The sequence below is a fragment of the Pezoporus wallicus genome, unplaced genomic scaffold (assembly GCF_028554395.1).
Source record: "Pezoporus wallicus isolate ANWC-B61680 ecotype Strahan unplaced genomic scaffold, APGP_CSIRO_Pwel_v1 contig_741, whole genome shotgun sequence".
Taxonomy (NCBI): Eukaryota; Metazoa; Chordata; class Aves; order Psittaciformes; family Psittacidae; genus Pezoporus; species Pezoporus wallicus.
In genome coordinates, this window is record NW_026635244.1 from 126,089 (window position 1) to 151,705 (window position 25,617).

Below are 25,617 nucleotides of genomic sequence, written 5' to 3' on the forward strand. Positions count from 1 at the left end.
ATTGCTAAACACTTCTATTATATACCTCCCAAAGTATAGAGGTGATGACCACACTGGGAACACAAGCCAGATCAGTTCCATGATCAATGATTCTATTGTATTACAAGTCATTACCATAAAATACAGCAAAATAAGAACCTTACCCAAGCACCCTAGCCAATAAACACTAAAACAGCAAATACCGGCTGTAAGTAAGGTATGACATGCTGACACTCTGAGATCAAGAGCAGCAACTTTGAGAGCCAATAAATCAGCATTGTGATGAGTGACTATTAATCCAAAACAATTAATGCTTATCACAAATACAATCAGACACACTGGTCAGATCTGTCGTTATCTCAATCTTTCGTTCCCCATGTTGGGTGCCACAAAGAACTGTTCTGGTTTAAGCCCAGCCGGTAACTCAGTACCATGCAGCTGCTCGCTAACTAACCCCCCTTCCTTCCCCCACTCCCAGAGGGACGGGGAGGAGAATCAAAAGAATGTAACTCCCACGGGTTGAGATAAGTACATTCCATTAACTAAGTATAATGCATAACCACTACTGCTACCACCAATAACAATAATGATAAGGGAAGAGAACACACCCCCTTACCACCCACCGACTGATACCCAGCCCGACCCGAGCAGTGATCAAGCCCTTCTGGGTAACTGCCCCCAGTTTATATAGTGGGCATGATGTGCTGTGGTATGGAATACCCCTTTGGTTAGTTTGTGTCATGTGTCCTGTCTCTGCTTCCTCCCAGCTTCCCCTCCTCCCTGGCAGAGCATGAGACTCAGAAAGTCCTTGGTCAGAATAAACATTACTTAGCAACAAGTAAAAACATTGGTGTTATCAGCGTTGTTCCCACGCTGAAAGTCAGAAACACAGCACTGCACCAGCTACTAAGGAGAAATGACTGCTACTGCTGAACCCAGGACACAAGACAACAGAAGCAATTGAGGAAGTGAAACATCTGTTGAAGCTCAGTGAATTTACTGAGGAAAAATGTTCTACCTTTGGTTTAAATTTCTGACCTAATATCAAATAGAAGTCCTTGACATGTGCATTCTGGAAGGTTTTTTTTTCTCTGTTTTGGCTTTTGGTTGTTTTGTGTTGGGGTGTGTGTGTGCGTTTGTTGTTATAAACTGTACTCAGTTTAGATAGCCAGTTCAAAGATGATCTGTAACACCTCAGTAGTTTAGAAAGAAGTGGCATCCATCTGAAGTAGATTCTCTTGGAAAAGGGAAAGCGTCAGATCTTTTCTAAACATGCTGAATTTCAGCTAACAACTGGTTACTTGTACAAGTGCTAGCTTGTATAAGGAGACAGCTACTAATATAATTCAATTTGGGAGCATTAAAGTCAGATACACTGTACAGTGATCCATATCATCAGTGTAGTACACACAGACATTTTTATAACTTCATCTAATTAGCAGGGATTCCCTTTGTGTGGCTACTGAAATTAAATTATCAAAAAAAGAATTCTTATGGAGCAATGCATTTTGCTTACCTTCTCTGCTTCACAGCAGCAACAAGGTCTGGTCCTGAGAACATGGAGAATAAACTGTCTCCATTAGCTGAGGAGGCCTCATCGCTTGAGCTGGCAGAGTCTCCTTGAGTACCAGACCAGCTATTTGTCACATCACTGTAAGACAAAGAGTTGTATTTGCTGTTATATTTTTAGTGCCTGGTCTAGACTGTATGCCCTAGGAAGTTATGCTGAATCTTAGTCACTGGTGATACCTCACAGCACAAAGACATTTCGATACTTTGTAAAATGTAAAATTTGTAAACTTAAATTTGTAATACAAAAAGTGATCACTTAGAAATGAGAGCATCAACTGCTTTGTCTGTTACAGTCACTTTATGTATATTTTACTAAAATAATTATAAAAATTTAAAGTGCCTCTCTTGGTCAGGAAGGAGAAACAAGTGATGTTTGGTTTCGGAATCACTAAGCACTTGACTTTTTCATTGCAGAACTGAGCTGGAACACATACTTGGTCCTACTGATTTTAATCTAGCTTGAGAGTCACAGCTTTACGTCATGGACAAATGAACAGAGGATCTTGAAACACTTCTTTTGTGATAAATAGTTATGATTTGGAAGAGATTAAGAATTACTAATGTACTTGTTGTAAAGTACCTGCCTTATAGTATAGCAAGACTGAGTAGCTAAAATCTGGAAAGCTGAATTCAGTCAGGTACTGCAACTTCAGTAGCAACACTTTTCATCAAAACTAGGTCTTAAAGGTTTTCAAATTGCTGGAAAAAAACCAATTCTGAATAAATCTGTGCTATAAATTCCTTATTTCCTCTGTTCAAGTTGAAGTCAATATACATTCTATTGTAAAGGAGACATCAAACAAATGTCAGTGCCTCAGTATCAGCAAAGCAGGAAGGGCTCAGAATTCTCACTCAACATAATGAAATACAGCTTCCACAGATGCATTAGCAATTGGAAAAAACACTCAATATTCCCACATTCTGTCAAGTTTGTGAGTAAAGCAGACTCACATACAATAAAAATGTGTAGTCTTCCAAATCTTACCCTTCTGTGAAATGCTCTGGAAAGGGGCAGGTTTTATGAGGATCATCAAGGAAAGGCCAGTTGTTATGTGTGTTGCTTGGGCGATGGGCATGCTGTGCTTGCCTTTTCTGTTGCATAGCCTGGTTGACCCCAGCAACATAGCTGGCAAATTCTGGGTCAGAGCCAACTGAACAAAAGAAACCAAAAAGTCAGTTGCTGACATTAAGCTATTTCTACTGCAGTTATCTCCCTCTTTTAATCCTTTAGGCTTGACCATACCCCACCAACAGAAAGTAATTCCCTCACAGATAATAAATGCCATACAACTGTTGATAACTCTTTATGAAACAGTGAAGAGCACATCCATACATAGTGAATAATCTCACATGGAAGTACACCTGCCCCTTGCCTTCCATCCGGGAAATAGTATTTGTCACTATGATCATGTCCATACACTGAAAAGTCCAACATCCCATCAGCAGATGCTGATGTAATTAAAGCCTGTACATTTATTTAAGTTCAGAGAGAAGGAACATACTAATTATTGTAGTTGATTCCAGACTGCAACATGATTTCCCGCTATGCTGTGATCCTGCTTACTCTGAGAAATTAGAATCTCGGATTGAACATATTAGAACATATAGACCAGAAACTGCCTTACTTCCTAAAAGGACTAGACAGCAATTTGAAAACTATTCTGATCCTGAACTGAAAAATATTTCAGAGTAAGATTGATATATACAGGGAAAAAAAAACCCAAACCCAGCAATTCTTAAAAATCTTTCCATACTTAAAGGGCTTGATGTGTCCCAAGCATCTGATAAGTGATAAGAATGATCTTGAACAGACAGCAAAAGCCTTAATAATCCCAAATTGGTTTAAATGCTCAACTGATCAGAGCCAGTAATTCCTGTATTAAAAAGAATGCTGCTGTGAGTCAGTGTAATTGAGTTTCCATAGCTTCTTTTTCATTTTGCCTGTCCCCCCTCTCCTCCCCTGAAGGAAAACTTTGCAATCTGACTGGATTTATGGAAAATGTCTAGACTACATGCATAGAATCATAGAATAGTTAGGGTTGGAAAGGACATTAAGATCATCCATCTAGTTCCAACCCCCCTGCCATGGGCAAGGACACCTCACACTAAACCATGCCACCCAAGGCTTTGTCCAACCTGGCCTTGAACACCACCAGGGGTGGAGCACTCACAGCCTCCCTGGGCAACCCATTCCAGTGCCTCACCACCCTAGTAATTGCAGCAGGAAGTACAGAGCTGTTGGCTTGCTGGTCTCAGTTTTAAATTAAGAGTGGAGACTGAAGAACATCCAACAAGCATGCACAGCTCAAAGCAGAAACCAGTTTTTCATGTGATGGCTTCCCTACACTCAATTCAGCATTCAGAAGAAAAGTTTCCTCATTTTCATTTGGCACATTCAGAAAACAGCTCCACAGTGTTTTGTTGGCTGCAAATTCAAATGACAATAAAGAAAATAATTTGTTTCTATACATTCTTTATTATGTAAGCAAGGGACAGAGCTATCTGACAGCTGTCGGAAACAAAATATTCCCACTAATACTTGTTCTCTTTGAGAAATATCTTTATGTCAGTTTAAAATGAGACTGGAAAATAGACAGATCCTCAGATCTGAGGATAGATTCTAGACAGATTCTGAATGGTGTCCACATTTTTTTCCTCTGGATAGCATTAAGTCTTAAATTACTTTTATATTCAGAATAGTAACTTGTGTTAATTTTTACCTTGATAAAAACATATCAGGTAAACAGCTTTTTATAAGAGGTTTTTGCCTTCATTCTTTCACATCTGTGAAAGTAATTCAACATTCCTTCTACTAGTTCTCACTGTAACATTCCTTCCTCAAGTTCTTACAGATGATAAAAGTACTGCAAAACACATTTTTGGTCATTAGTTAAGCCTTCAAAATGAAAAGCCATCAATTTTTTAAATTCTTAATTAGCAGATTTTCATCTGAAAAGAGACATCATTTTCAGGCTCTAAAATATTTATCAATAAAGTATTGCCATTTATTTCAAATGACAAATGTATAAAGTCCCAAGAAAGTCTGGAAATGAACAAGTGTTTCGTGTTTTAAAGCTTTCTGTGCTACACTAACTAGAGCTTAAATTGAAAACTCCTACATCACAGCTCAACCTGGCAGGTTACATGATGAAAAGTTATCTTTCCAATGGAAGAATCTACTTGATTGGAAGTTAGGGTTTTGGGTTTTTTTTAAACCCTGTGGAAAACACTGTCTACTTATCACTTGTACTGTAGAAACATATGTCTTAATCGACAGCACTATTTATCAACTTGAGTAAGTCACCTCTTCAAATTATCACTTTCAAAGTCCTTGGTATTCATCATACATATCCAATGGAACAAGTAGTTTTATGAATATCAAAAGGAAAATCCTACAGAAATTCAAAATGCTAAAAATGCCAGTCCTCTCTATACATGTATTTTTTTTCCCTACACATACATGTATTTGGCGCTCAGTGAAAATAATTTTACCCTTAAAGGTTGTGATCCTCCTTAAGTATATAAGTACATTTAAATAAGATGACACTAATTCAGACACAAAATTGTTAAGAAGCTTTTGATAACATAACTACACTGCCTATTTTTGCTTTAAAAACTCCACTAAGTTGACTAAATAATTATCAAAATTGAGTCAAATGAGCTGGTTTCCGAGATGCCTCCACAGTCCTCACACACATGCACATACAAAAGAGTGTGGGAAGCTGACTCTGGCTTGATAACAGGTTTTCCTGTTGGTGTGAGCACTGACTCCCTCCAGGCAATTTTCCTACATGCATGCTACAAAGTTTCTGTAGCAATGTTCCTGGTCAACAGAAATTACATTTACAAGATAGTGGATTTGTAAGTTGTTCTTAGTACTACTATCAGAAGAATTCACTAATATCCTCCTCTTAGGCTCTACAGTCAATTTAGCCAGTGAGGAAGGGCACAAGAAGATAGGAGGAAGGAGAGACAGGACACTTGACCCAAACTAGCCAAAGGGGTATTCCATACCACAGTACATCATGCCCAGTATATCAACTGGGGGGAGTCACCCGGAAGGCCCAGATCACTGCTCAGGTCGGGCTGAGTATCCATTGGTGGGTAGTGAGCAACTGCATTGTGAATCACTTGGGTTTACTGGTTTCTTTTCCCCCTTTTAGTTTTATATTCTCTCCCCTTGTTATTTCCCTTATCATTATTATTATTAGTGGTAATAGTAGTACTACGTTTTGTATTATAATTTAGTTACTGGACTGTTCTTATCTCAATCTGTGGGGTTTACATTCTTTTGATTCTCCTCCCCATCCCGCTTGGAGGTGTGGTTCTGTGGTTCTGAGTTAGCAGCTGGGATTAAACCATGACAGAGACTTATTAAAAAAAAAAAACAACAGAAAAAAAAGAACACACCACCACCACAAAAACAACCAAAACAACCCCCACCAAACAAAATCAACACATTTCCCCCCTGCCCCCAGAAAAAAAAATAAAAAAAAATCACAATGAAGGAAAAGGAACACACCTGCAGTGTCAAAAGGCAGGATTTCTCCCAACATCCCAAACACTCCATCAGTTTGGTCACGATTTGGCCATGTGTTATTTCTAGGTCCTTGTGGTTTCTGTCCTAACATCTCTGACATCATATTGTCCATATAGCTGCTCACAAGACCCAAGCTGTACAAATCAGAGCTTAAATCTGAAAAACCAGGATTGTTCCACTGGTGTATATGAGGCAGTCCAGCTCCAACAGCTTGGGCTGGCTGCTGCAAGGAATTAGTTAGCCATTTGGCAGGTACATGTTGCTGTGGTCCAATAGGTTGAAGCAAGTGTTGGTAATACTGCATTTGCTGCTGCTGCTTTTGTGATTGTTGTTGCTGTGACAAGCCTTGCTGGGAAGGATGCAGTGGTGCGTGAGAAACAGACTGCGGTTGCTGTTGTACTGTTCCTGATTTTTGTTCTGTTGCTGTAGAGGATGCAGAGTTCCTTCTTTTCACCATTGGAGAAGTCTGCTGGGATTTGCCCATGTTAAAACCAGACAAGAAATCTATAACATCCTGCATTTCTTGGTCAGTTGGTAAATTCATAACTTTGTCATCCTTGCTGTTATCCAGTTTGAAGAAGTTGTCCTGTCTTTGAACTAGACACCCATTCACTAGCTGGTTATTTGTGTTCTGAACTGACTGCAGTGGATCTGCAGTCCTAGGGAAATTACCAATATTCAAGATGCTTTGTAACCGTGCGTCTATGTTAGTGAGCATTTTAGCTTTCTCCTCCATGTTGAAACTTATGAAGACATTTTTGGAAGGTGTACTGGGGATTGAGTAACTTCCAGTATTACTTGTACTGGTGCAGGAAGTTTTTTTTGTAAACCGTGAAGTCAGTTTTGAGAACGTCTTTTGCAGACCACCTGAAGATTTGCTTCCATTTCCAGAAGGCGTGTCAACTTGATTCCCAAAGCCTAAGATTTCACGCTGTAACTGGATCTGAATACAAGGCAAAGCTTGCTCCCTGCATCAACAAAAATACGTATATCAAACCACCTAATACATATCTGAGCTTGTACTTCAGAGGAAAATGTGGATTTGGGTAGTAGCTACTGGAAGAAACAAAACCAAAAATTGCTGAGTTTATCAATTACTTCTTATGGTAACAATGAAAATTATTACTAGCATTTGCAATAGCATTAACTACAATAATTAAGACATTTTAATTGTGCTTTAAGATTTAAATGGTAACTAATTAAATAAAAATCAAGTATTTTTGTAAGAGAGAAACAAATATTTTTGTACATTTTGATAAGATGCTGGTTTGGTTTCAAGAAGACTGCTGTATCTCTGTACATACCCACAAGGTACCTATGTAGAATACCAATTTCCTGCCCTGTTTTCCCCTCCTGATGAATCGGTACTATGAAATTCTTCAGTATAAATCTTTCAACAATGATGACTTTGTTTAAACTAGGACACCAGAACATGAGAGCATAAGGTTCAGAAGGAGATGTACCTTCCTTCCTTCCACCTGTGTATGTCGAACACAGCAGTGTAGAGCACATCTACTAGCCCCAAAGTCTTCTCTGGATCCAGACTCCTCTGTAGCAGAGACATTGTTGCTGGATCTTCTTTCAGACACCTGTAATCATTAAGTTTAACTTAAAAATAAAAATTTTCTTGTTGTGTTTTGGTTTGTGTGTTTGGTTGTTTTGTTCGGTTGGTTGGTTGGTTGGGTTGGTTTGGTTTTTTACATTAGACAATTTTACCATACTATTCAGTTAATAAAAGGCTGCAGTACTACTGCTCCTAAAGAGGTGCAACTAGTAAAGGCAGCATAATGTATGGATGACTGAGGGTTCCTAAAGACTATGTCTTCAGCCTCAGTTTCTTTCTATTGTTAAATTCTATAACTCTTACAGTTAGATTAGCTGTATATTCATTTTAAAAATCACGATTAATGATTAGCTCTTTAGCTGAGTAGGCATAATTTGGGCAGAGAGGGGTGAAGAGCCACTCTCACTGTGTGTCAGCAGGCAGAGCTCTTCCAGAGTGCATAACACCTGGCTCAAGCACTCCACATGATTTTAGTTCTTTCATAATACAGCAATTTACAAGAAGAGAACAAAGAAGTGCCAGTTTATACTCTATAGAAGAATTAAAGATGTATTTGTGTAAAGAGACTATCAGTTGACTCGCACTTCTGGGCATACCACTGGTACCACTTGTAACAGGCTCTCACCAAGGATTCAAATAAATGCACTGTGTTGTAATGAAATTCCTAACACTGGGTACTCTGAAGTAAGAGAAAGGAAGTGTTCTAATTCCAAATAATTGTTTCAGAAGGGAACAAAGCCGCACCTAAACTGCAGATTAATTCTACCGTTCTTCCCTAGGCAGTCAACTAAACTGACAGGGACAGAGTCTCTCGGACCATAGAGTTCTGAGGTTCATGACAATGCTTAAGGAACAGCTCAGTGAAGAGAGCTAAAGCTCTCATTAAACTCATCTAATTCCTGGCCTTCCTGAGGCAAGAACTGTGAGGACCTGCTGGGAAGAAGCATAACAGGAACATTATTGGATTATTATTTTTTATTTTTTAAACCTTCTCTTTCATCATCAAGCTTTTTCTTTATAAGTACGTCTTAAGTGCCCCATCACTGCCCCTCTTGTGCTGCCTCCAGAGGCAGCACAAGTACAGAGACAGCTGCTAAAGCACAACTGTCAGTCTGTCAGGAACTGTACTCAATTCCAGATAAAATAACTTAAGATATGCCCTAATTGTCTAGTATTCTCTCTTCCACTTGTACTGCAATATTTTCCCCTATATATTTCAGTCATCATTAATAGTATAATCTGCAATACAGTATTTTTATTTACCAAGTTGATGGAACTTGCACCACAATTCTGGATCCTTCTAAACTTATCTGAGGAGCATAAGTTTCTTTATTTTCAATCTGTGCTGTGTCCACAACCACCTAACAAAGAAAATGAAAATAAAACAAATGATTTTAAGAATCAGTTCAAGTTATATTATCACCACTGTTGTCAAGATGCAATAGCCTCACCTACCTGCCACGCCACAGGTATAAAACATAACCAGATAAAACCAAATCAACTCACAAAGTCATTGTAAGCTTATTCATATTTTAAAAAGTAAATTAAAAAAAATTAGCTTGATACAGTAACTTATATTTCAAAGACTTAATTATTCTCAATTACATACTATAGTTATGCATCACAACATAGTTACCAACTGCTTTACCTAAATATCTGGTAGTCATCAGTGGCTTCATGTGACAGCCCCTACATTTGAGAGGTTGGGCACTATTACTACATTAATAGCTCCCAAACACCTATTTATCAAAATATTTTAAATAATTTAACTGCAGTGCATGGTATGATATAGACAAATAGTATAGACTCTGAAACTCTTCACATTGCTCACAATTCTTAACAGCCCCCCTTTCCTTTTAAGGTTATAAAATCCCACACCAACAATTTATCTATTCTATCTAACAGAACAATATTATTTCCCTATTATATAAAAGTGACTGTTCAATTTGTGGAATTCTGAGCCTTCTGTAAGACAACATGAAGATACATGGAAGATAAAAGTCTTGAAAAATCAGTCTTTCTTTTTATGGAATGGCGGAGGAATGGGTTCACTTCAGCTTCATTTAAACTTTAATACCAGTTCCATATTTGTTTCATGCTTTCTGTTGTTGCCCAGTCTGCACAGGTCAGCCTTTCTGATCGCTTCCATAATCTCCTATTTTGGTCATGCTGAACCAGGAGCTTTTTGGCAGCTGTCAGCAGTTCTTGCTTCAGTGACTAGCAGATTAGCTGTACCATTTATTCTTGAAATGGCTAAAGTTCTCTGGTATAAATAAGTCTCAAGGGATATTACTGGGTCTTTTCTGATCATCCTACACGGGTTCTACTTCTAACTGATTGTCTACTGCTGGTTATGAAGATATATGAAATATTAATAATGCCGAGAGTCTTTTCTCTCTCTTGCTTTAACAAAACCATCCAATGACACTCAAACATAATTACTTCCTACCTTTTAGGTATTTTACCATAAAGCCTTAGTTTTCCTCCAGTTGACTCAAAGCATTTATGTAAGTTTATTCAAACTTGTAAAATATGTCTAAACATGCCAACAAAGCATCATGCTATTATCCACTCATGAAAATACTTAATAACGGGGTGTCATGGTTTAAGCCCAGCTGGTAACTCAGAACCATGTAGCTGCTCGCTCACTCCACCCCTTCTTCCCCCCTGCTCCCAGAGGGATGGGGAGGAGAATCGAAAGAATGTAAATCCCATGGGTTCAGATAAGAACAGTCCAGTAACTAAGGTATAATACAAAACCACTAGTACCACCACCAATAATAATAAACATGACAAGGGAAATAACAAGGGGAGAGAATATAAAACTAAAAGGGGAAAGGAAAAGAAAACAATAAACACAAGTGATGCACAATGTAACTGCTCACCACCCACCGACCAATAACCAGCCTGACCTGAGCAGCGATCTGGGCCTTCCAGGTGACTCCCCCAGTTTATAAACTGGGCATGATTTGCTGTGGTATGGAATACCCCTTTGGCTAGTTTGGGCCAGGTGTCCTTTCTCTGCTTCCTTCTGTCTTCTCCTGCCCCTCCTCACTGGCAGAGCATGAGACTGAAAAGTCCTTGATCGGAGTAAGCATTACTTAGCAACAACTAAAAACATCGGTGTGTTACCAGTGGTGTTCTCAGACTAAAGTCAAAAACACAGCACTGCATCAGCTACTAAGAAAGAGAAAAATAACTATTACAGCTGAACCCAGAACACAGGGCAACTCCATTACTCTTTTTCCTTGTATTTGTACCATTTTAATTTTAGGTAATTTGGTAATCTGCAATTCAGATGTATTGCAATTATAATTGGGGTAAGGAGATATTATCTTAGGAATGATTGTTCTTAGCTCCCAAGAAAAAAAAAAATCCTGTCTGCATCTCAGACATGCAAATCAGAACTAAAATTCTGATTTGTGCAGATGTACAGCAGCTTCTGGTGCATGGCAGTGCTCATGGTCTGGGCTTTGCTGGGGTTGTCATCATCTGTCCCATCCCATCTCTATCTTCCCCCCCCCCCCCCCCCTTCCTTTCTCTGTCTTAAAAACATTTTCAACATCTCTCAACATTTGGTCAGTTATGACATCTGGATATAAACATTACTACAAGATTCAGGGCTTTGCAATGCATGTTTTTTACACAGAAAGATCTACTAGCACAAAAAAGCATGGCTAGAGACTCAATTAAACCTTCTCTTCATGACGCCAATTCAAAGTTTTAGTTGTACTCATCCTCTGAATTCAACTATTTTAATATACATTGCTTATTCAAACATGGAGATTTCTTCAGCTGACCCAAATATGAAAACACAGTTCTTAATATATATATATATATGTATGCTCTAAGGTAAAAACTGAAAACCTGCGCTTTAAAAAATATTTCTTATGTTAAAAAAAAAAAACAGGGGCCTAAAATAACCAAGCAAACTAAGTCATCTCATTGTGATTTCCACTCTTAATGAGTTTGTTCTTAAAAGGCGCACAAGATAGGCTAAAGATAGCAAGACTGTCAAGTCATGTTCTTTTTTAAATTGGGCATTTGAATGACAAATTTACACACAATTCTGAACTAATACAGCTTAGTTTCTAAAAGCTGTAAAGCAAATGCTACATAACACTGTCCCATGATTCATTTATCTGAGTTATACACAAAATAAAATACACACATTCTCTCTCCCTGCCTGGTGGGTGCTTAGAGGATAGGTTCCTGTGCATCAGACATCTATCATTCTTGTTTTATAAGTGCTTCCTCTCTAATTTCCACCCAAAAAATACTTTAAAGAAGCAAATTACAATTTCTCATCGTTGCATGAGGCTACGTAGAAGCATAATTGAATCTCGTAAAAAATTATGGCACATAGTTAATAAAGAAAAAACTCAACCGTCACACCCTTCCAGAATGCAACAAATGAAAGTGAGAATGAACGAAGGGAAGAAGGCTGGCAAGTATTTTGTCATGTGGATAGTTCATCACTGTGTCTTTGAAGATGGAATCCTGCTACTTTCAGAACCCGAGGTTCATGCAAAAAGCTTTGGAGACATTCATGATTCAACACAAGTAATATTACATATATCAGACTGCCATGATTTTTCAAATATGACGGACAGTGGCTTAGCAACTTCATTCGCCAGGTCCTTCAGGACACGCGGATGGATTTCGTCAGGTCCCATGGTCCTTAAGATGATCTCAGACATGATCCTCTCCTACAGTGGGCCCAAGGTCTTCATTCTCACAGTCCCTGCATCTCCCTTACAAGACTTGGGCAGCATGGTCAGAGCACTTGCTGGTGAAGATTAAGGCAAGAAGTAATTGAGAACCTCAGCCTTTTCCAAATCCAGGGAAGCCAGTTCTTTGATTTCCTTCCAGACAGAGCTAACATTATCCCCAGTCTGTCTTTTGTTAGAAACATATCTGTATGTCCTGGGTTCAGCAGTAGCAGGCTTTTTTCCTCCTTCCTAGTAGCTGGTGCAGTGCTGTGTTTTCGACTTCAGTCTAGAAACAACACTGATAACACACCAATGTTTTTAGTTATTACTAAGCAATGCTTACCCCAATGATGGACTTCTCAGTCTCACATGCTGTGCTACTGAGGAGGGGCACGGGAAGCTGGGGGGAAGCAGAGACAGGACACCTGACCTAAACTAGCCAAAGGGGTATTCCATACCACAGCACATCATGCTCAGTATATAAACTGGAGGCAGTTACCCAGAAGGCACAGATCACTGCTCAGATCTGGCTGGGTATCTGCTGGATGGTGGTGAACAACCGGATTCTCTCCCCTTGTTATTTCCCTCATCATCATTATTATTATTGGTGGTAGCAGTAGTGATTTTGTATTATACCTTAGTTACTGGACTGTTCTTATCTGAACCTGTGAGATTTACAGTCTTTTGATTCTTCTCCCCATCCCTCAGGTAGCAGAGCGAAAGAAGGAGGGAATGAGCAAGCAGCTGCATGGTTTTGAGTTACTGGCTGGACTTAAACCATGACACTATAGAAGCCTTTCCTCTTATCTCTGACACCCCTGGCCAGACTCAGTTCTATCTGGGCCTTAGCTTTTCTTAGCTGATCCCTAGCTTCCCTGTTTTCTTCCCAGGCCACCTGTTGTCATTTCCACCGTCCACAAGCTTCTTTTTTTCCCCTCGAAATTTCCTCAGCAGCTCCTTATCCATCCAAGGAGGTCTCCTGGGCTTCTTGCCCCATTTCCTTCTTGTTGGGACACAACACTTCTATGCTTGAAGCAGGTGATCACTGAATATGAACCAATATTCTAGCCCCCCCCGCCCTCTAGAGCTTTATCTCATAGAACCTTACTAAGCAGGCTCCTGAAGAGGACAAAGTCTGCTCCCTTCAAGTCCAGGACAGTGAGATTGATCCCTGCTCTTCTCAGTGCCCTGAGGATCCCAAACTCCACCGTCCCGTGATCACTGCAACCAGTGATGCCTCTGAGCATCACATTCCCCACCAGCCTCTCCCTTTTGGTGAGCACAAGGTTGAGCATGGCACTTCTCCTTGTCAGCTCCTCTATTACTTGCAAGAGAAAGTTGTCTTCCATGCAATCAAGTAACTTCCTGGGTTGCTTGTGCCAGGCAGTACCATTCCTCCAACCGATATCAGGGTGGTTGAAGTCCCCCATGAGGACAAGGGCCTGCGAATGGGAGGCTGCTCCTATCTGCCTATAGAGAGCTTCATCCACAGAGTCCTCTTGATCAGGTGGCCTGTAGCAGATCCCCACAGTCACGTCCCCCATTGCAGTTTTGCCTTTGACCCTGACCCACAAGCTCTCTCTTTACTCATCACCTGTCCCCATACTGAGTTCCATACTCTCCAGGCTATCATTGCCATAAATACCTACTCCCCTTGTCATCTGCCCGGTCTGTCTTTCCTCAAGAGCCTATAACTTTTCCAATCCAACACTCAGTCATAGGAGCCATCCCACCATGTTTCTGTGATTCCAACAACGTCATAACCCCGTAGATGCGCAAACATCTCTAATTCCTCTTGTTTATTCTCCACACGATGGGCATTTGTACAGAGGCATCTGAGCAGAGCTCCAAATAAAGCTGTCTCATTGACGAGAGTGGCTGACATAGCTCTGCATCTCTCTGAGCATTCATTACAGGTGCTGGCATCTAACTGGTAGTTTTGGAATGGATCAGTGCCCCTCTCCCCCAACAAATCTAGTTCATAGTCACTTACCAGTCCAGCTTGGCCAAACAACAATTGTACAGCAGTTTTGCAGGCTCCTCGCCAAGTGGAAGGGCAAACCTGATTTAGTACTTCAGTAACAGGAGAATCATCCCATGGTGTAAGTCCATTATGGCATCCGGCTTCCTTAATCAACTGCAGCATCGTGTGCTGAAAATATAAACACTTTGTCATATTAAACACACAATTCAGAAATTTTAACACCAGTGCTTCCACACGTATTTAGCATTGTTCTACATGCTTTTCTGACAACTGCAGCATCTGTTACCTCTGAACAGTCTTGTATAACTAGAATAGCTCAACTGCAGAACAGAAATATAGAAGAACATCTCTGCTATTTGGAACACAATACTCCTCCAAAGTCATAAAACAGTATTTTTGCTTAACTTGCAGAACAGTTTAATCAAAACTACAAAAAGCACTGCAAAGACAGCAGAACAGAAGCATTTTGAGCTGTGGATTGTTTCAACTCTTCCAGGAACAAGGAATTGGGCTTGTAAATTAAATAAATAAATAAATAAATAAAATGAAGATGATGATTCAAATTGCCCAAATCACTTCTGAATGCATGGACATATTTTCCATTCCTTCATACTGAAAATACAGTTTTCTCCGCAATTTTTAACAATTGATTAAAATTTGCAAAAAGACATCAACAAGAGCTTTGTTACAATTTTTTTTTTTTTAAACATACCTCCCACCTCCCAGCACTAGGCTGGGCCAGACTTATTTTGGCACCATCTGACGACCATTAGCAAGGGCTCACCTTCCCCTCCACTTCTAGATTTCTATGCATCTGTCATATAGAACTGAACTTGCCCAGGTGGTTAAAACATTATCAGAAGCAGGTGTGAACTTACAATGTTATCAAGATCTTGCTTCCACAGGAAGTCAGGCTAAAACTATGCACTTTTAAATACAAGTTTGGCACTGAAATTCTACTGCAGTTGTTCTCTGGATTTTAAGGAATTCAAGTTTGGGTTTTTGTTTGTGTCGTTTTTTTTACAGTTCACTCCTGTGGTTAGATACAGGTTATTACCATTTTCAGCTTTAGGTTTTCTGCTGCAGACTCATTAAAGGATATTCCTTTCAGAAAATGTGATCCTATTTGAACAGGAACAGTGGGCAGTTCAGACTGAATGGGCTGAGGAGTCGTCTGTCTCCTTCCTGTTTGCTGGGCTTCAGCTTCACTGCAACAACCCTGGGACATAACACAGATCCATTACAAGAAATGAAGAAATTATAATATCCTAATATGAGTCCAATTTATTTGTTTTAACAAGTTATTTTCAAGGTGAGGATGGATGAAAGAGAGAAAAAGTATAGCAGATCCTACCTGAAGGCTTGCTTCAATAGCTTTTGGGTTCAAGTGGAAGCCAGCCTTCAGCGCATATTCACAATGGCCTAAACTCTCCAAAGCCACTTTGTAAGCCTGATATTAAACAAAAAACTTGAGATAGCAGAGGCATATCAGCAAGTAAGCAAGCAGTCACCATGTTTGGATACATATATAAGAATTGCTACATGGATTTACCCTACTCAGTTCTACAGCATACACATTTGTCATATAAGATTCCAATACTATAATTCTCAAATACCTCATGGCTGCCTGTGGTACATATTTCTACAGTAATATACTCCTTCCCTATTTCATTCCTTTGCCCACTGACTGTACTACATTGTCATGGTTTAAATTCAGCCGGTAACTCAAAACCATGCAGCCGCTCACTCACTCCTCCTCTTCTTCCACCCTGCTCCTGGAGGGATGGGGAGGATAATCGGAAGAATGTAAATCCCACAGGAAAAGATAAGAACAGACCAATAACTTAGGTACCATACAAAACTACTACTACTATTACCACCATAATAATAAGGATAAGGGAAACAATATGAGGAGAGAATATGAAACTAAAAGGGGACAAGGAAAAGACAACAAAAAACACAAGTGATGCACAATGCAATTATTCACCACCAACTGACCGATACCCAGCCCGACCTGAGCAGTGATCTGGGCCTTCGGGGAAACTCCCCCCAGTTTATATAGTGGGCATGATGTACTGTGGTACAGTATACCCCTTTGGATAGTTTGGGTCAGGCGTCCTGTCTTTATTTCCTCCTGGCTTCCTATGCCCATCCTCATTGGCAGAGCATGAGACTGAAAAGTCCTTGATGGGGTAAGCATTACTTAGCAACAACTAAAAATATCGGTGTGTTACCAGTAGTGTTCTCAGACTAAAGTCAAAAACACAGCACTGCACCAGTTACTAAGGAGAAAAACTTACAGCTGAACCAAGGACAGTATCCACCCCTTATTACACACCATTCACGTCATGCTCATGGTTTTTGTCTCACATATATATATATACACATATATATACACACACACACACACAGAAACATCATTCCTTAGTGCATGGACCAATCCCTGTAAAGCTGCTGAACACATCCAGTCCATTAAGTCATGCTCCATCTCTTGTAACAGTCTTTCAGGGCAGGAGAGACAGTGTGTAGTGCTGCATTGTTGCCTGCTGACGACACCGCCAAACACGTCTAGTAACTGCTGAGCTCATCTGGCTTCAAAAAAGTTAATTCTTTCTTGAGTTGATGACCGGAGGGAAGTCCAGGTCAGTCGACAGTGACCTCAAGACAGTTCTGCTGCTGGCTGTTCCTGTGACTTGCAGAGGGGTTGGAACTAGATGATCTTAAGGTCCTTTCCAACCCTAAATGATCTAAAATTCTATGCTTCTCTGCTGATTATCATGACAGCATATATATTCTTTTCAAAACCAGGAGAGGTGGAGATGGCCATCTAGCTGATGGGTTTTGAAGCGTTATATAGCAGGCAATAGCATACAATTGAGTTCATTGGCTGTTTCCCCCAAAATTAAATCCCCTTGAGATACACACCTGACCTAACTATCTTCCCACATTACCCACAAAGCAAATCCAGGTCTGTGAGTGAAAGCAATCCCACAAATGGGTTTGCCTTTACCTGAAGAAGGAATAACCCAGACTGTCTTCCCAGCAAATTTTTTTATGTGCACCACAGGAAATTTATCTGCCTCTACAGTACATAAAAGTTATGAATAGATGGGGCCAGCCCTGTTGGCAGACCCCCAGTACTGATGTCCTGGGTTCAGCAGTAGCAGTCATTTTTCTCCTTCTTGGTAGCTGGTGCAGTGCTGTGTTTTGACTTTCGGCCTGTGAACAGAGCTGATAGCGATGTTTTGGTTTGGCCAAGGACTTCGTGAGCCTCATGCTCTGACAGGGAGGAGGGGAAGCCAGGAGGAAGCAGAGACAGGACACCTGACCCAAACTGACCAAAGAGGTATTCCATACCACAGCATGTCATGCCCAGGAGGTAACTGGGAGTTACCTGGAAGGACACGGGCTTCCGGGTGGGGACTCGTTTTCTTGGCCGGTGGTATCGTATTCCCTTGTTATTTTCCCTTATCATTGTTGTAGTTGATAGTAGCGGTGGTGATTTGTGTTGTACATTGGTTGCTGGACTGTTCTTGTCTCAACCTGTAGGAGTTGCACTCTTTCGATCCTCCTCCCTCCCGGAGTGGGGATGGGGAGAGCCCCGGTGGGGGGGGGGGGGGGGTGGGACGGACCTCGATTGTTGTCAGCTCGGCACCACTCACTGGGAGTGAGTGAACAAGTTACCTGACTGGGTTTAAACCACGACAACTGACTAATCAGGTGGCTTTTGGGAAACGTGTATCCCAGTGTTTGAAAGTTTCACCACCCATTGCTCTCAGTGTAGCTTTTTACAGCCCAGTGTACCACTTGATTTTCCCAGAGGCTGGTGAATGGTAGGGGATGTGATATACCCACTCAGTGCCATGCTCTTTGGCACAAGTGTCTATAAGGTTGTTACAGAAATGAGTCCCATTGTCTGACTCAGTTATTTCTGGGGTGCCGTGTGGCCACAAGACTTGTTTCTCAAGGCCGAGGATAGTGTTCTGGGCAGCAGCGAGGCACAGTGTATGTTTCCAGCCACCAGGGGGTTGCTTCCACCATGGTAAGCACATGGCACTTGCCTTGGAAGGTTGGTGGGACTGTGATGTAGTCAGCCTGCCAGGCTTCCCTGTATTTGTACTTCAGCCATTGTCCTCCATACCAGAGAGACTAACTGCTTGGCTTTCTTAACTGCAGCACATGTTTCACATTCGTGCATAACCTGGGCAATAGTGTCCATTGTTAAGTCCACCCCTCGATCTCGAGCCCATTTATATGTTGCATCTCTGCCCTGATGGCATCAGGTGTAATGGGCTAAAAATAATACACCCTTCTGTTGCCATAAAAATCCATCTGAGGCACTTCAATATTAGCAGCTTTATCTACCTGTTGGTTGTTCTAGTGTCCCGCAGAGGCCCAACTCCTTGGTACACAACCATCCAAGTGGCGTACCTTCACCACCAGGTTCTGCACCCAGGCAGTGATATCTTGCCCCAGGGCAGCAGCCCACATGGGTTTCCCTCTGCCTTTCCAGTTGCTCTGCTTCCACTGCTGCAATCACCCTCACAGGGCATTTGCCACCATCCATGAGTCAGTATAGAGATAAAGTACTAGCCACTTTTCTCGTTCAGCAATGTCCAGGGCCAGCTGGATGGCTTTCACCTCTGCAAACTGACTTGATTCACCCTCTCCTTCACCAGTGTTTCTGCAACTTGTCGTCAAGGACTCCATACAGCTGCCTCCCATCTCTGATGCTTTTCCACAATACAGCAGGACCCATCAGTAAACAAGGCATATTGCTTTTCTCTTTCTGACAGTTTATTGTATGGTGGGCCCTCTTCAGCACGCATCACCTCCTCCTCTGGTGACATTCCAAAATCTTTGCCCTCTGGGCAGTCCATGATGACTACAAAAATTCCTTGATGACTGGAATGTCCTACTCAAGCTTGTTGTGTAATTAGTGCAGCCCACTTACTCCATGTAGCATTGGTTGCATGATGTGTAGAGGAGACTCTGCCTGTGAACATCCAGCCCAGCACGGACAACCTGGGTGCCAAGAGGAGCTGTGCTTCAGTGCCAATCATCACTTCTGAAGCAGCTCAAACCCCTTCAGAGGCTGCCAGTATCTGTTTTTCACTTGGGGTATAGCTGGCCTCAGATCCTCTGTATCCCCGACTCCAAAAGGTGAGGATTTGACCTTGAATTTCCCTTGGAGCTCTCTGACAGAGGCTCCTGGTAGGACCATTCTCCCCAGCTACAGTATAAAGCACATGGTTCACATCTTGCCCTGTCCTGACTGGCCCGAGTGATACTGCATTGAACTATCTCTCTTTTAATTTATTCAAAGCCTTGCTGGTTTTCAGGGCCCCATTTAAAATCATTCTTTTTCAGAATCACGTGATAGAGAGGGCTTACAATCTTACTGTAACTGAGGATGTGCAATCCCCAGAACCCCACAACGCCTAAGAAAGCTTGTATTTCTTTCTTATTACTTGGTGGAAACACTGCCGTTATATTGTTGATCACATCTGGCGATGTCCATCTTGCCATTTTATTCCCAAAAACTGAATCTCCTGTGCAGGATCCTTGACCTTACTCCGTTTTTATTGCTTTCAGCGGGATTTTGATTATTTTCCTCCCTTTCTCAAAAAGTTCTCTGACTGTATTGCCCCACACAATAATGTCATCAATACACTGCAGGTGTTCTGGAGCTTGCCCCTGTTCCAGTGCAGTCTGGATCACTCCATGGCAGATGGTAGGGCTGTGCTTCCACCCCTGGGGCAGTCAGTTCTTAAGTGTACTGGACACCCCTCCAAATAAAAGCAAACTATGGCCTGCACTCTGCTGCCAAAGGAATTGAGAAGAATGTATTGGCAATATCAATTGTGGCCTACCACTTGGCTGCCTTTGCCTCCTGTTCATATTGAAGTCCTAGCATGTCTGGTACCTCAGCACTCAAGGGTGGTATGCCTTCAGTCAGGCCATGAAAGTCTACTGTTAGTCTCCGCTGTCTGTTAGACTTTCGCACTGGCCATATGGGCCTATTAAAGGGTGAGCAGGTCCTGCTGATCACTCCTTGGCTCTCCAGTCTACAGATCAGCTTATGGATGGGAATCAGGGAGTCTCGGTTGGTGCAATATTGCTGCCGGTGCACTGTTGTGGTCGCGATTGGCACTCGTTCTTCGACCTTCAGCAACCCCAGAACAGAAGGATCCTCTGAGAGACCAGGCAAGGTGGACAGTTTTTTCATTTCCTCCATCTCCAATGAAGCAACACCAAAAGCCCATCGGTACCCTTTTGGGTCTTTGAAGTACCCTCTCCTGAGGTAGTCTATGCCAAGGATGACTGGAGTCTCTGGACCAGTCACAATGGGGTGCTTTTGCCATTCCTTCCCATTTAGGCCCATTTCAGCCCCCAGTACAGTCAACTCTTGGGATCCTCCTGTCACTCCAGAAATAGAAATGTGCTCCACCCCTTCATAGCTTGATGGCATCAAGGTACATTGTGTACCGCTATGTCCTAACACCTTATTAGTTCTGTGGGACTGATGTGCCCGGCCATCTGATACACACTGTCCAGTAAACCTGATTGTCCCTCTCCTCCATGTGGCTGGAGGCAGGGCCCCTCTACTAGTGATCATAAGATTCTCCACTTATATCTTGTACAAGGGGATTAGTATTCCTTATCACAGGTGTTTGAGTAGAAGCAGCTCTTCCAGTCCATCTAGGAAGCTGTTCACCCAAGACTGGAGCAGCAACTTTCATGGGAGGATCATCCTTGACAGTTGTTACCCAATTCACACACCCGTTGCTCCAGAACTGAGGTAGATTTTCCATCCCACTTTTTCACGTCTTCTCTGTGATCCCACAGGTAAAACCATAGGGTGCCCCATGGTGCGTACCTCCTATATCTTCTCTCTCAAGCAGTAGGGTGCCTTCTGTTAATAGCTGAGATGTGGGTTGGTACACGTGGAGAGCTGGATAGATCGTCTCTCAATTGTTTGAACACCTGGGTCAGGAGTTTTTCCACTGCTGAAATGATGGAATGGGTGAGATTGTCTTTGAACTCTTGGAGTTGATGAGTCACTTCATCCACTGTTGGTGCTATGTCATGCCAGGTCATTGATGCCAATGAGTGGGCGTATGATGATGGTGCACTCTGTGTAAGTTACCGTCACATGGGTTGTGTACATTCGACTTCATCTGGATTGATCGGTGCATTCCTGGCATCCAGCCTATGACAGATCTCTAGAATGGCTGATTCCCTCAGGTACTGGAAGCCTCTCTATCGTGGTCCACTTGGCTGAGTGATACATAACATTGTCCTTGCTAGTATACCTTTCCTTCACAGCTGCCAAGAGCCGCCTCCAAAGGCTGAGGGCTCATTTCTCTTTTGCAATTGCTTTGTCAATTCCCCCTTCCCTAGCAACTCATCCCAGCTGCTTGGCTTCCCTACCTTCTAGTTCGTGACTCTCAGATCCATTGTCCCAGCATTGGAGCAACCAGGTGACGATATGCTCACCCGGAAGATGGCTGAAAACTTTTCATATATTCCGCAGCTCGGTTGAGGTATGGGATCGAGAAGTTATCTCTTTCTCTGATTCCTAAATCAATAACTCTCATTCAGATGCTGTCCCCTCTAGTACACGCTTTGGGTCTTCATCTTTCTTCACTGCACGGGTTGCTCTTTGTGCCTCTCGTTTGCTTTTCCCCTTGCTTATAGGGGCAACTGATATTGGCATGGATTGGTCCTTTTGTTTAGCTATAGTGCCTATCACTGAGCCAGACCCTGCTTAGCTTTCGAGATCAAACAAAATCAAGCATTCTCAAGGTGGGATTACTGTGGGTAAAACACATGCTGTATTTGTGGCAATATGCTGATTCCCAGGAAAAGCAGCAGGCTGGTTTCAAGGGTATCCAAAGGCCATCAAAAAACTTTAGAATTCTCAAATGCTGCTGTAAATTGTCTAATGGGGGAGCAGAGGGTGTGAGGGAACAGCCCCTTCATAGGTTTACCACCCAAAGATGAAAAAAACGATGTGTAGTTCCTAAAAATTCCCATTACATGCCTCCCATAGTATAGAGATGATGGCCACACTGAGAGTGCAAGCCAGACCAGTTTCATGATCAATGACTATTGTACCACAAGTCATTACTGTAAAGTACAGCGAAACAAGAAACTTAGCCCAGGCCTCAAAGCTGATAAACGCTAAAACAGCAAATACTGGCTGCAAGTAAGGTATGACACGCTGAAACTCCAAGACCAAGTGCAACAACTCTGAGAGCAAATAAATCAACATTGTGACAAGCGACTATTAATCTGAAACAATGCATGCTTATCACAAATACAATTAGACACTTACACAATTTGTACAATTAGACAAATACAATTAGACACAAATACAAATTGACACTCTGGTCAGATCTGCCGTTATTTCAACCCTATGTGCCTCACGCTGGGCGCCACAAAGAACTGTCGTGGTTTAAGCTCATCCAGTAACTCAGAACCACACAGCCTCTTGATCGCTCCCCCTTCCTCCCTCCCCCCCGTGCTCCCAGAGGGATGGGAAGAAGAATTGAAATAACGTAAATCCCACAGGTTAAGAACAGTCCAGTAACTAGGATAAGGGAAATAACAAGGGGAGAGAATACAATTACTCACCACCCAGTGACTGATACTCAGCCTGACCCGAGCAGTGATCTGGGACTTCCAGGTAATCCCCCCCAGTTTATATACCAAGCATGATGTGCTGTGGTATGGAACGCCCCTTTGGTTAGTTTGGGTCACGTGTCCTTTCTGCTTCCTTCTGTCTTCTCCTGCCCCTCCTCGCTGGCAGAGCATGAGACTGAAGAGTCCATCATCGGGGTAAACATTACTTAGCAACAACTAAGAACATTGGTGTGTTATCAGCATTGTTATTAGACTAAAATAAAAAAACACAGCACTGCACCAGCTACTAGGAAGGAGAAATATAACTGTTACAGCTGAACCCAGGACATACATGCACATGAAAGTAGACTTTAAAACTTACCTGCAAAGCACTGTCAATTTTCATGTTTAGCAATTTGAGCTGATGTTCAGGGACTGCCACACTCTGTGAGCAGAAAAGTTGCTGAACTTCAATTCCTGCCAAACATCCATCACAGCCTCTTTCTCGTAATTGAGATGTTGCCTGTAATGCAAAATAAAAATCCAGGGTAAAGAGTTTTAACATTAAACCAGTTCAAGATTAATTACATTTTAAAGAGCAGCCAAAAACACCCCACGGAGTTTAAAACATTATAAAGGAGATTAAAAGCAGCACCTGGCGGGAAGGATCTGGAGGAGCTTATTTGTTATAATTTATTAAATCTCTACTGCTACTTTGCAAGTACAAATCTCACGTAATTTGTATGGCATATAGGTGTTGGCTAGCAACTTAATTCAACATTGTTTGCTGTTACTATTTCATCTCCCTCTCAGGACTAAGGATCCTGTTACACAGGCCACATGATGACTCATTCCCAGAGGAGGGTCTTACAACTTCAACATAAAGGATATTACTTGCCACAAAAAAAAATACATTTAATCACTTGGACAAACACTCCTTTGTATACAAGATATATTTTATAAAATTAAGGTTGATTACCATGGTGCAATTTTAGAAGACCCACACAAGACTAAGATCAACTTAGCACAGCAAGAGAATAGCTTTATGTAATATGATTTAGAAAAATAAGAAATATGAAAAGCCACATATCTAGTTTTAACTGTAAAAAATTACATGACTGAGCAGGGTAAAACAAATAAAAAACCTGCTCTCAACTGCATTTAAGGTCTTGGAAAGAGCTTATTTTTCAGTCTAGAAAGGAGTCTTGCTCTAAAGCAGGATGAGTCTTGCTCTAAAGCAGGATGTTGAAATTGGGGATTTTTGGTACTACAGGCAATGGTCATTACTTACCTCATTGACATATACAAAACTACAGCATATTCCAAGTGGAAAAAAAAAAAGGGAAAATAGTTTTGAGTTACTGACAAAATATTGCCTTAAACTTTATTCTGAAATAGCAGTGTATTCTCTGTCAAGGAGGCTGGGTTTATATGGAAATAATGGATTGCCTTCCTCCACAAAGTCAAAATTTTGAAAGATTTCAGTATTTCAAATCTCCCTTCTATCAAAATGACTTGCATATTAGTCTATCTAAATTTTGAGAGATTTTATTTATCTAGAGAGCACAGATTTTTTCTTATGCTATCCTAAAATCCCACACAAATACTTCAGAGTAATTTTAGTCAATCATAAAAACTGAGAAGTTTCTTCTATTTTTATTCTGGAACTAGGAAGAACCTATATTTTTCTGGTCTCCTCCCCATGCATGTTTAATGAAGGATATGATTAGTGTAATATTTGTATTAAACTCTATTTCAAAATACAGGTTCTAATAACAGAAATAGCTTAGGTGGGCTGTTAAGGAGGTATAAAGAAAGTTAAGGTCCCAGATTCTGCAAACCCAAGTTTAATTTTAACCACATTTTAAATAAACTAGATTGCAATGCAGGGCCTTTCTAGAAATTGTAACAGTTTTAAGGAACTAAGTGTATTAAATGTAAAATTAACTATTTTTAATGCAAAAGGAGTACAGCTATACCAGGATTAGACCTGTTACAATTATCTGTAATACACGTAAAGCACTCCCAAATCCTTATTTTATCCAGTGAAATAAACTTATGCTGCAGTAAAAATTACAAACAATTCTTCTGCATTCATAGTTCTAAAGGAAACTTGCTTGCTTTCGTATACCTTTCACATCCCAGGTTGATAAATGGAAACCTTGACAAGATTTCCAGTCAAGATGATAAACAAGCTTGTGTGTGCTGCCAAATTGGACTTCAAAAGCACATGCTCCAAGTTACTTGAATTTAAGGAAACTGTGCATGCAGTGTCTGAAGTCATTTCGATCTATAAGCCTGCGGACTTCAATAGTACAAGGGAAAGCAGAAAAGCTCCTAAAACTGATTTTCTTTTTTTCAGCAGTAAAAGAAAGGATTGCACAGATGACAAGTGTTTATGAAAATAGAAGTCCAGAGAGTGGTACATGTAAGTGATACAATTCACATTCCAACAACTGATGGAGCAAGCAACATCAAGCTTAGCAGCATAAGACGAAAGTGTTAAAAGTGAATGTAAAGATTTAAGTATAAAATATAATTTGTGCTCAAAATTAGAGAAAAAATTATCTAAATTATTTTTCAACAAGATTTTTTGCTGTTTTTGCAAAGACAACTTTCATATTTTATTCTAAATTCC

General features: G+C 41.1%; 1 protein-coding gene across 8 annotated transcripts in view; it reads right to left on the reverse strand.

The window, feature by feature from the left end:
• LOC130601376 (granule associated Rac and RHOG effector protein 1-like) overlaps nucleotides 1–25,617 on the reverse strand; it is a 71,366-nt gene that overhangs the window by 40,315 nt on the left and 5,434 nt on the right. For 3 of the 8 annotated variants that reach the window (XM_057413467.1, XM_057413429.1, XM_057413421.1), the window contains 10 exons: nucleotides 23,362–23,502; nucleotides 15,706–15,801; nucleotides 15,409–15,570; nucleotides 14,361–14,519; nucleotides 12,711–12,767; nucleotides 8,919–9,016; nucleotides 7,555–7,680; nucleotides 6,074–7,059; nucleotides 2,537–2,702; nucleotides 1,496–1,630 (listed from right to left, as the gene is read on the reverse strand). In XM_057413467.1, the coding sequence (XP_057269450.1) occupies nucleotides 1,496–1,630; nucleotides 2,537–2,702; nucleotides 6,074–7,059; nucleotides 7,555–7,680; nucleotides 8,919–9,016; nucleotides 12,711–12,767; nucleotides 14,361–14,519; nucleotides 15,409–15,570; nucleotides 15,706–15,801; nucleotides 23,362–23,502 (2,126 nt within the window). The remainder of the gene's footprint in view (nucleotides 1–1,495; nucleotides 1,631–2,536; nucleotides 2,703–6,073; nucleotides 7,060–7,554; nucleotides 7,681–8,918; nucleotides 9,017–12,710; nucleotides 12,768–14,360; nucleotides 14,520–15,408; nucleotides 15,571–15,705; nucleotides 15,802–23,361; nucleotides 23,503–25,617) is intronic. The other 5 variants (XM_057413458.1, XM_057413448.1, XM_057413438.1 and 2 more) reach the window with 5 other exon arrangements.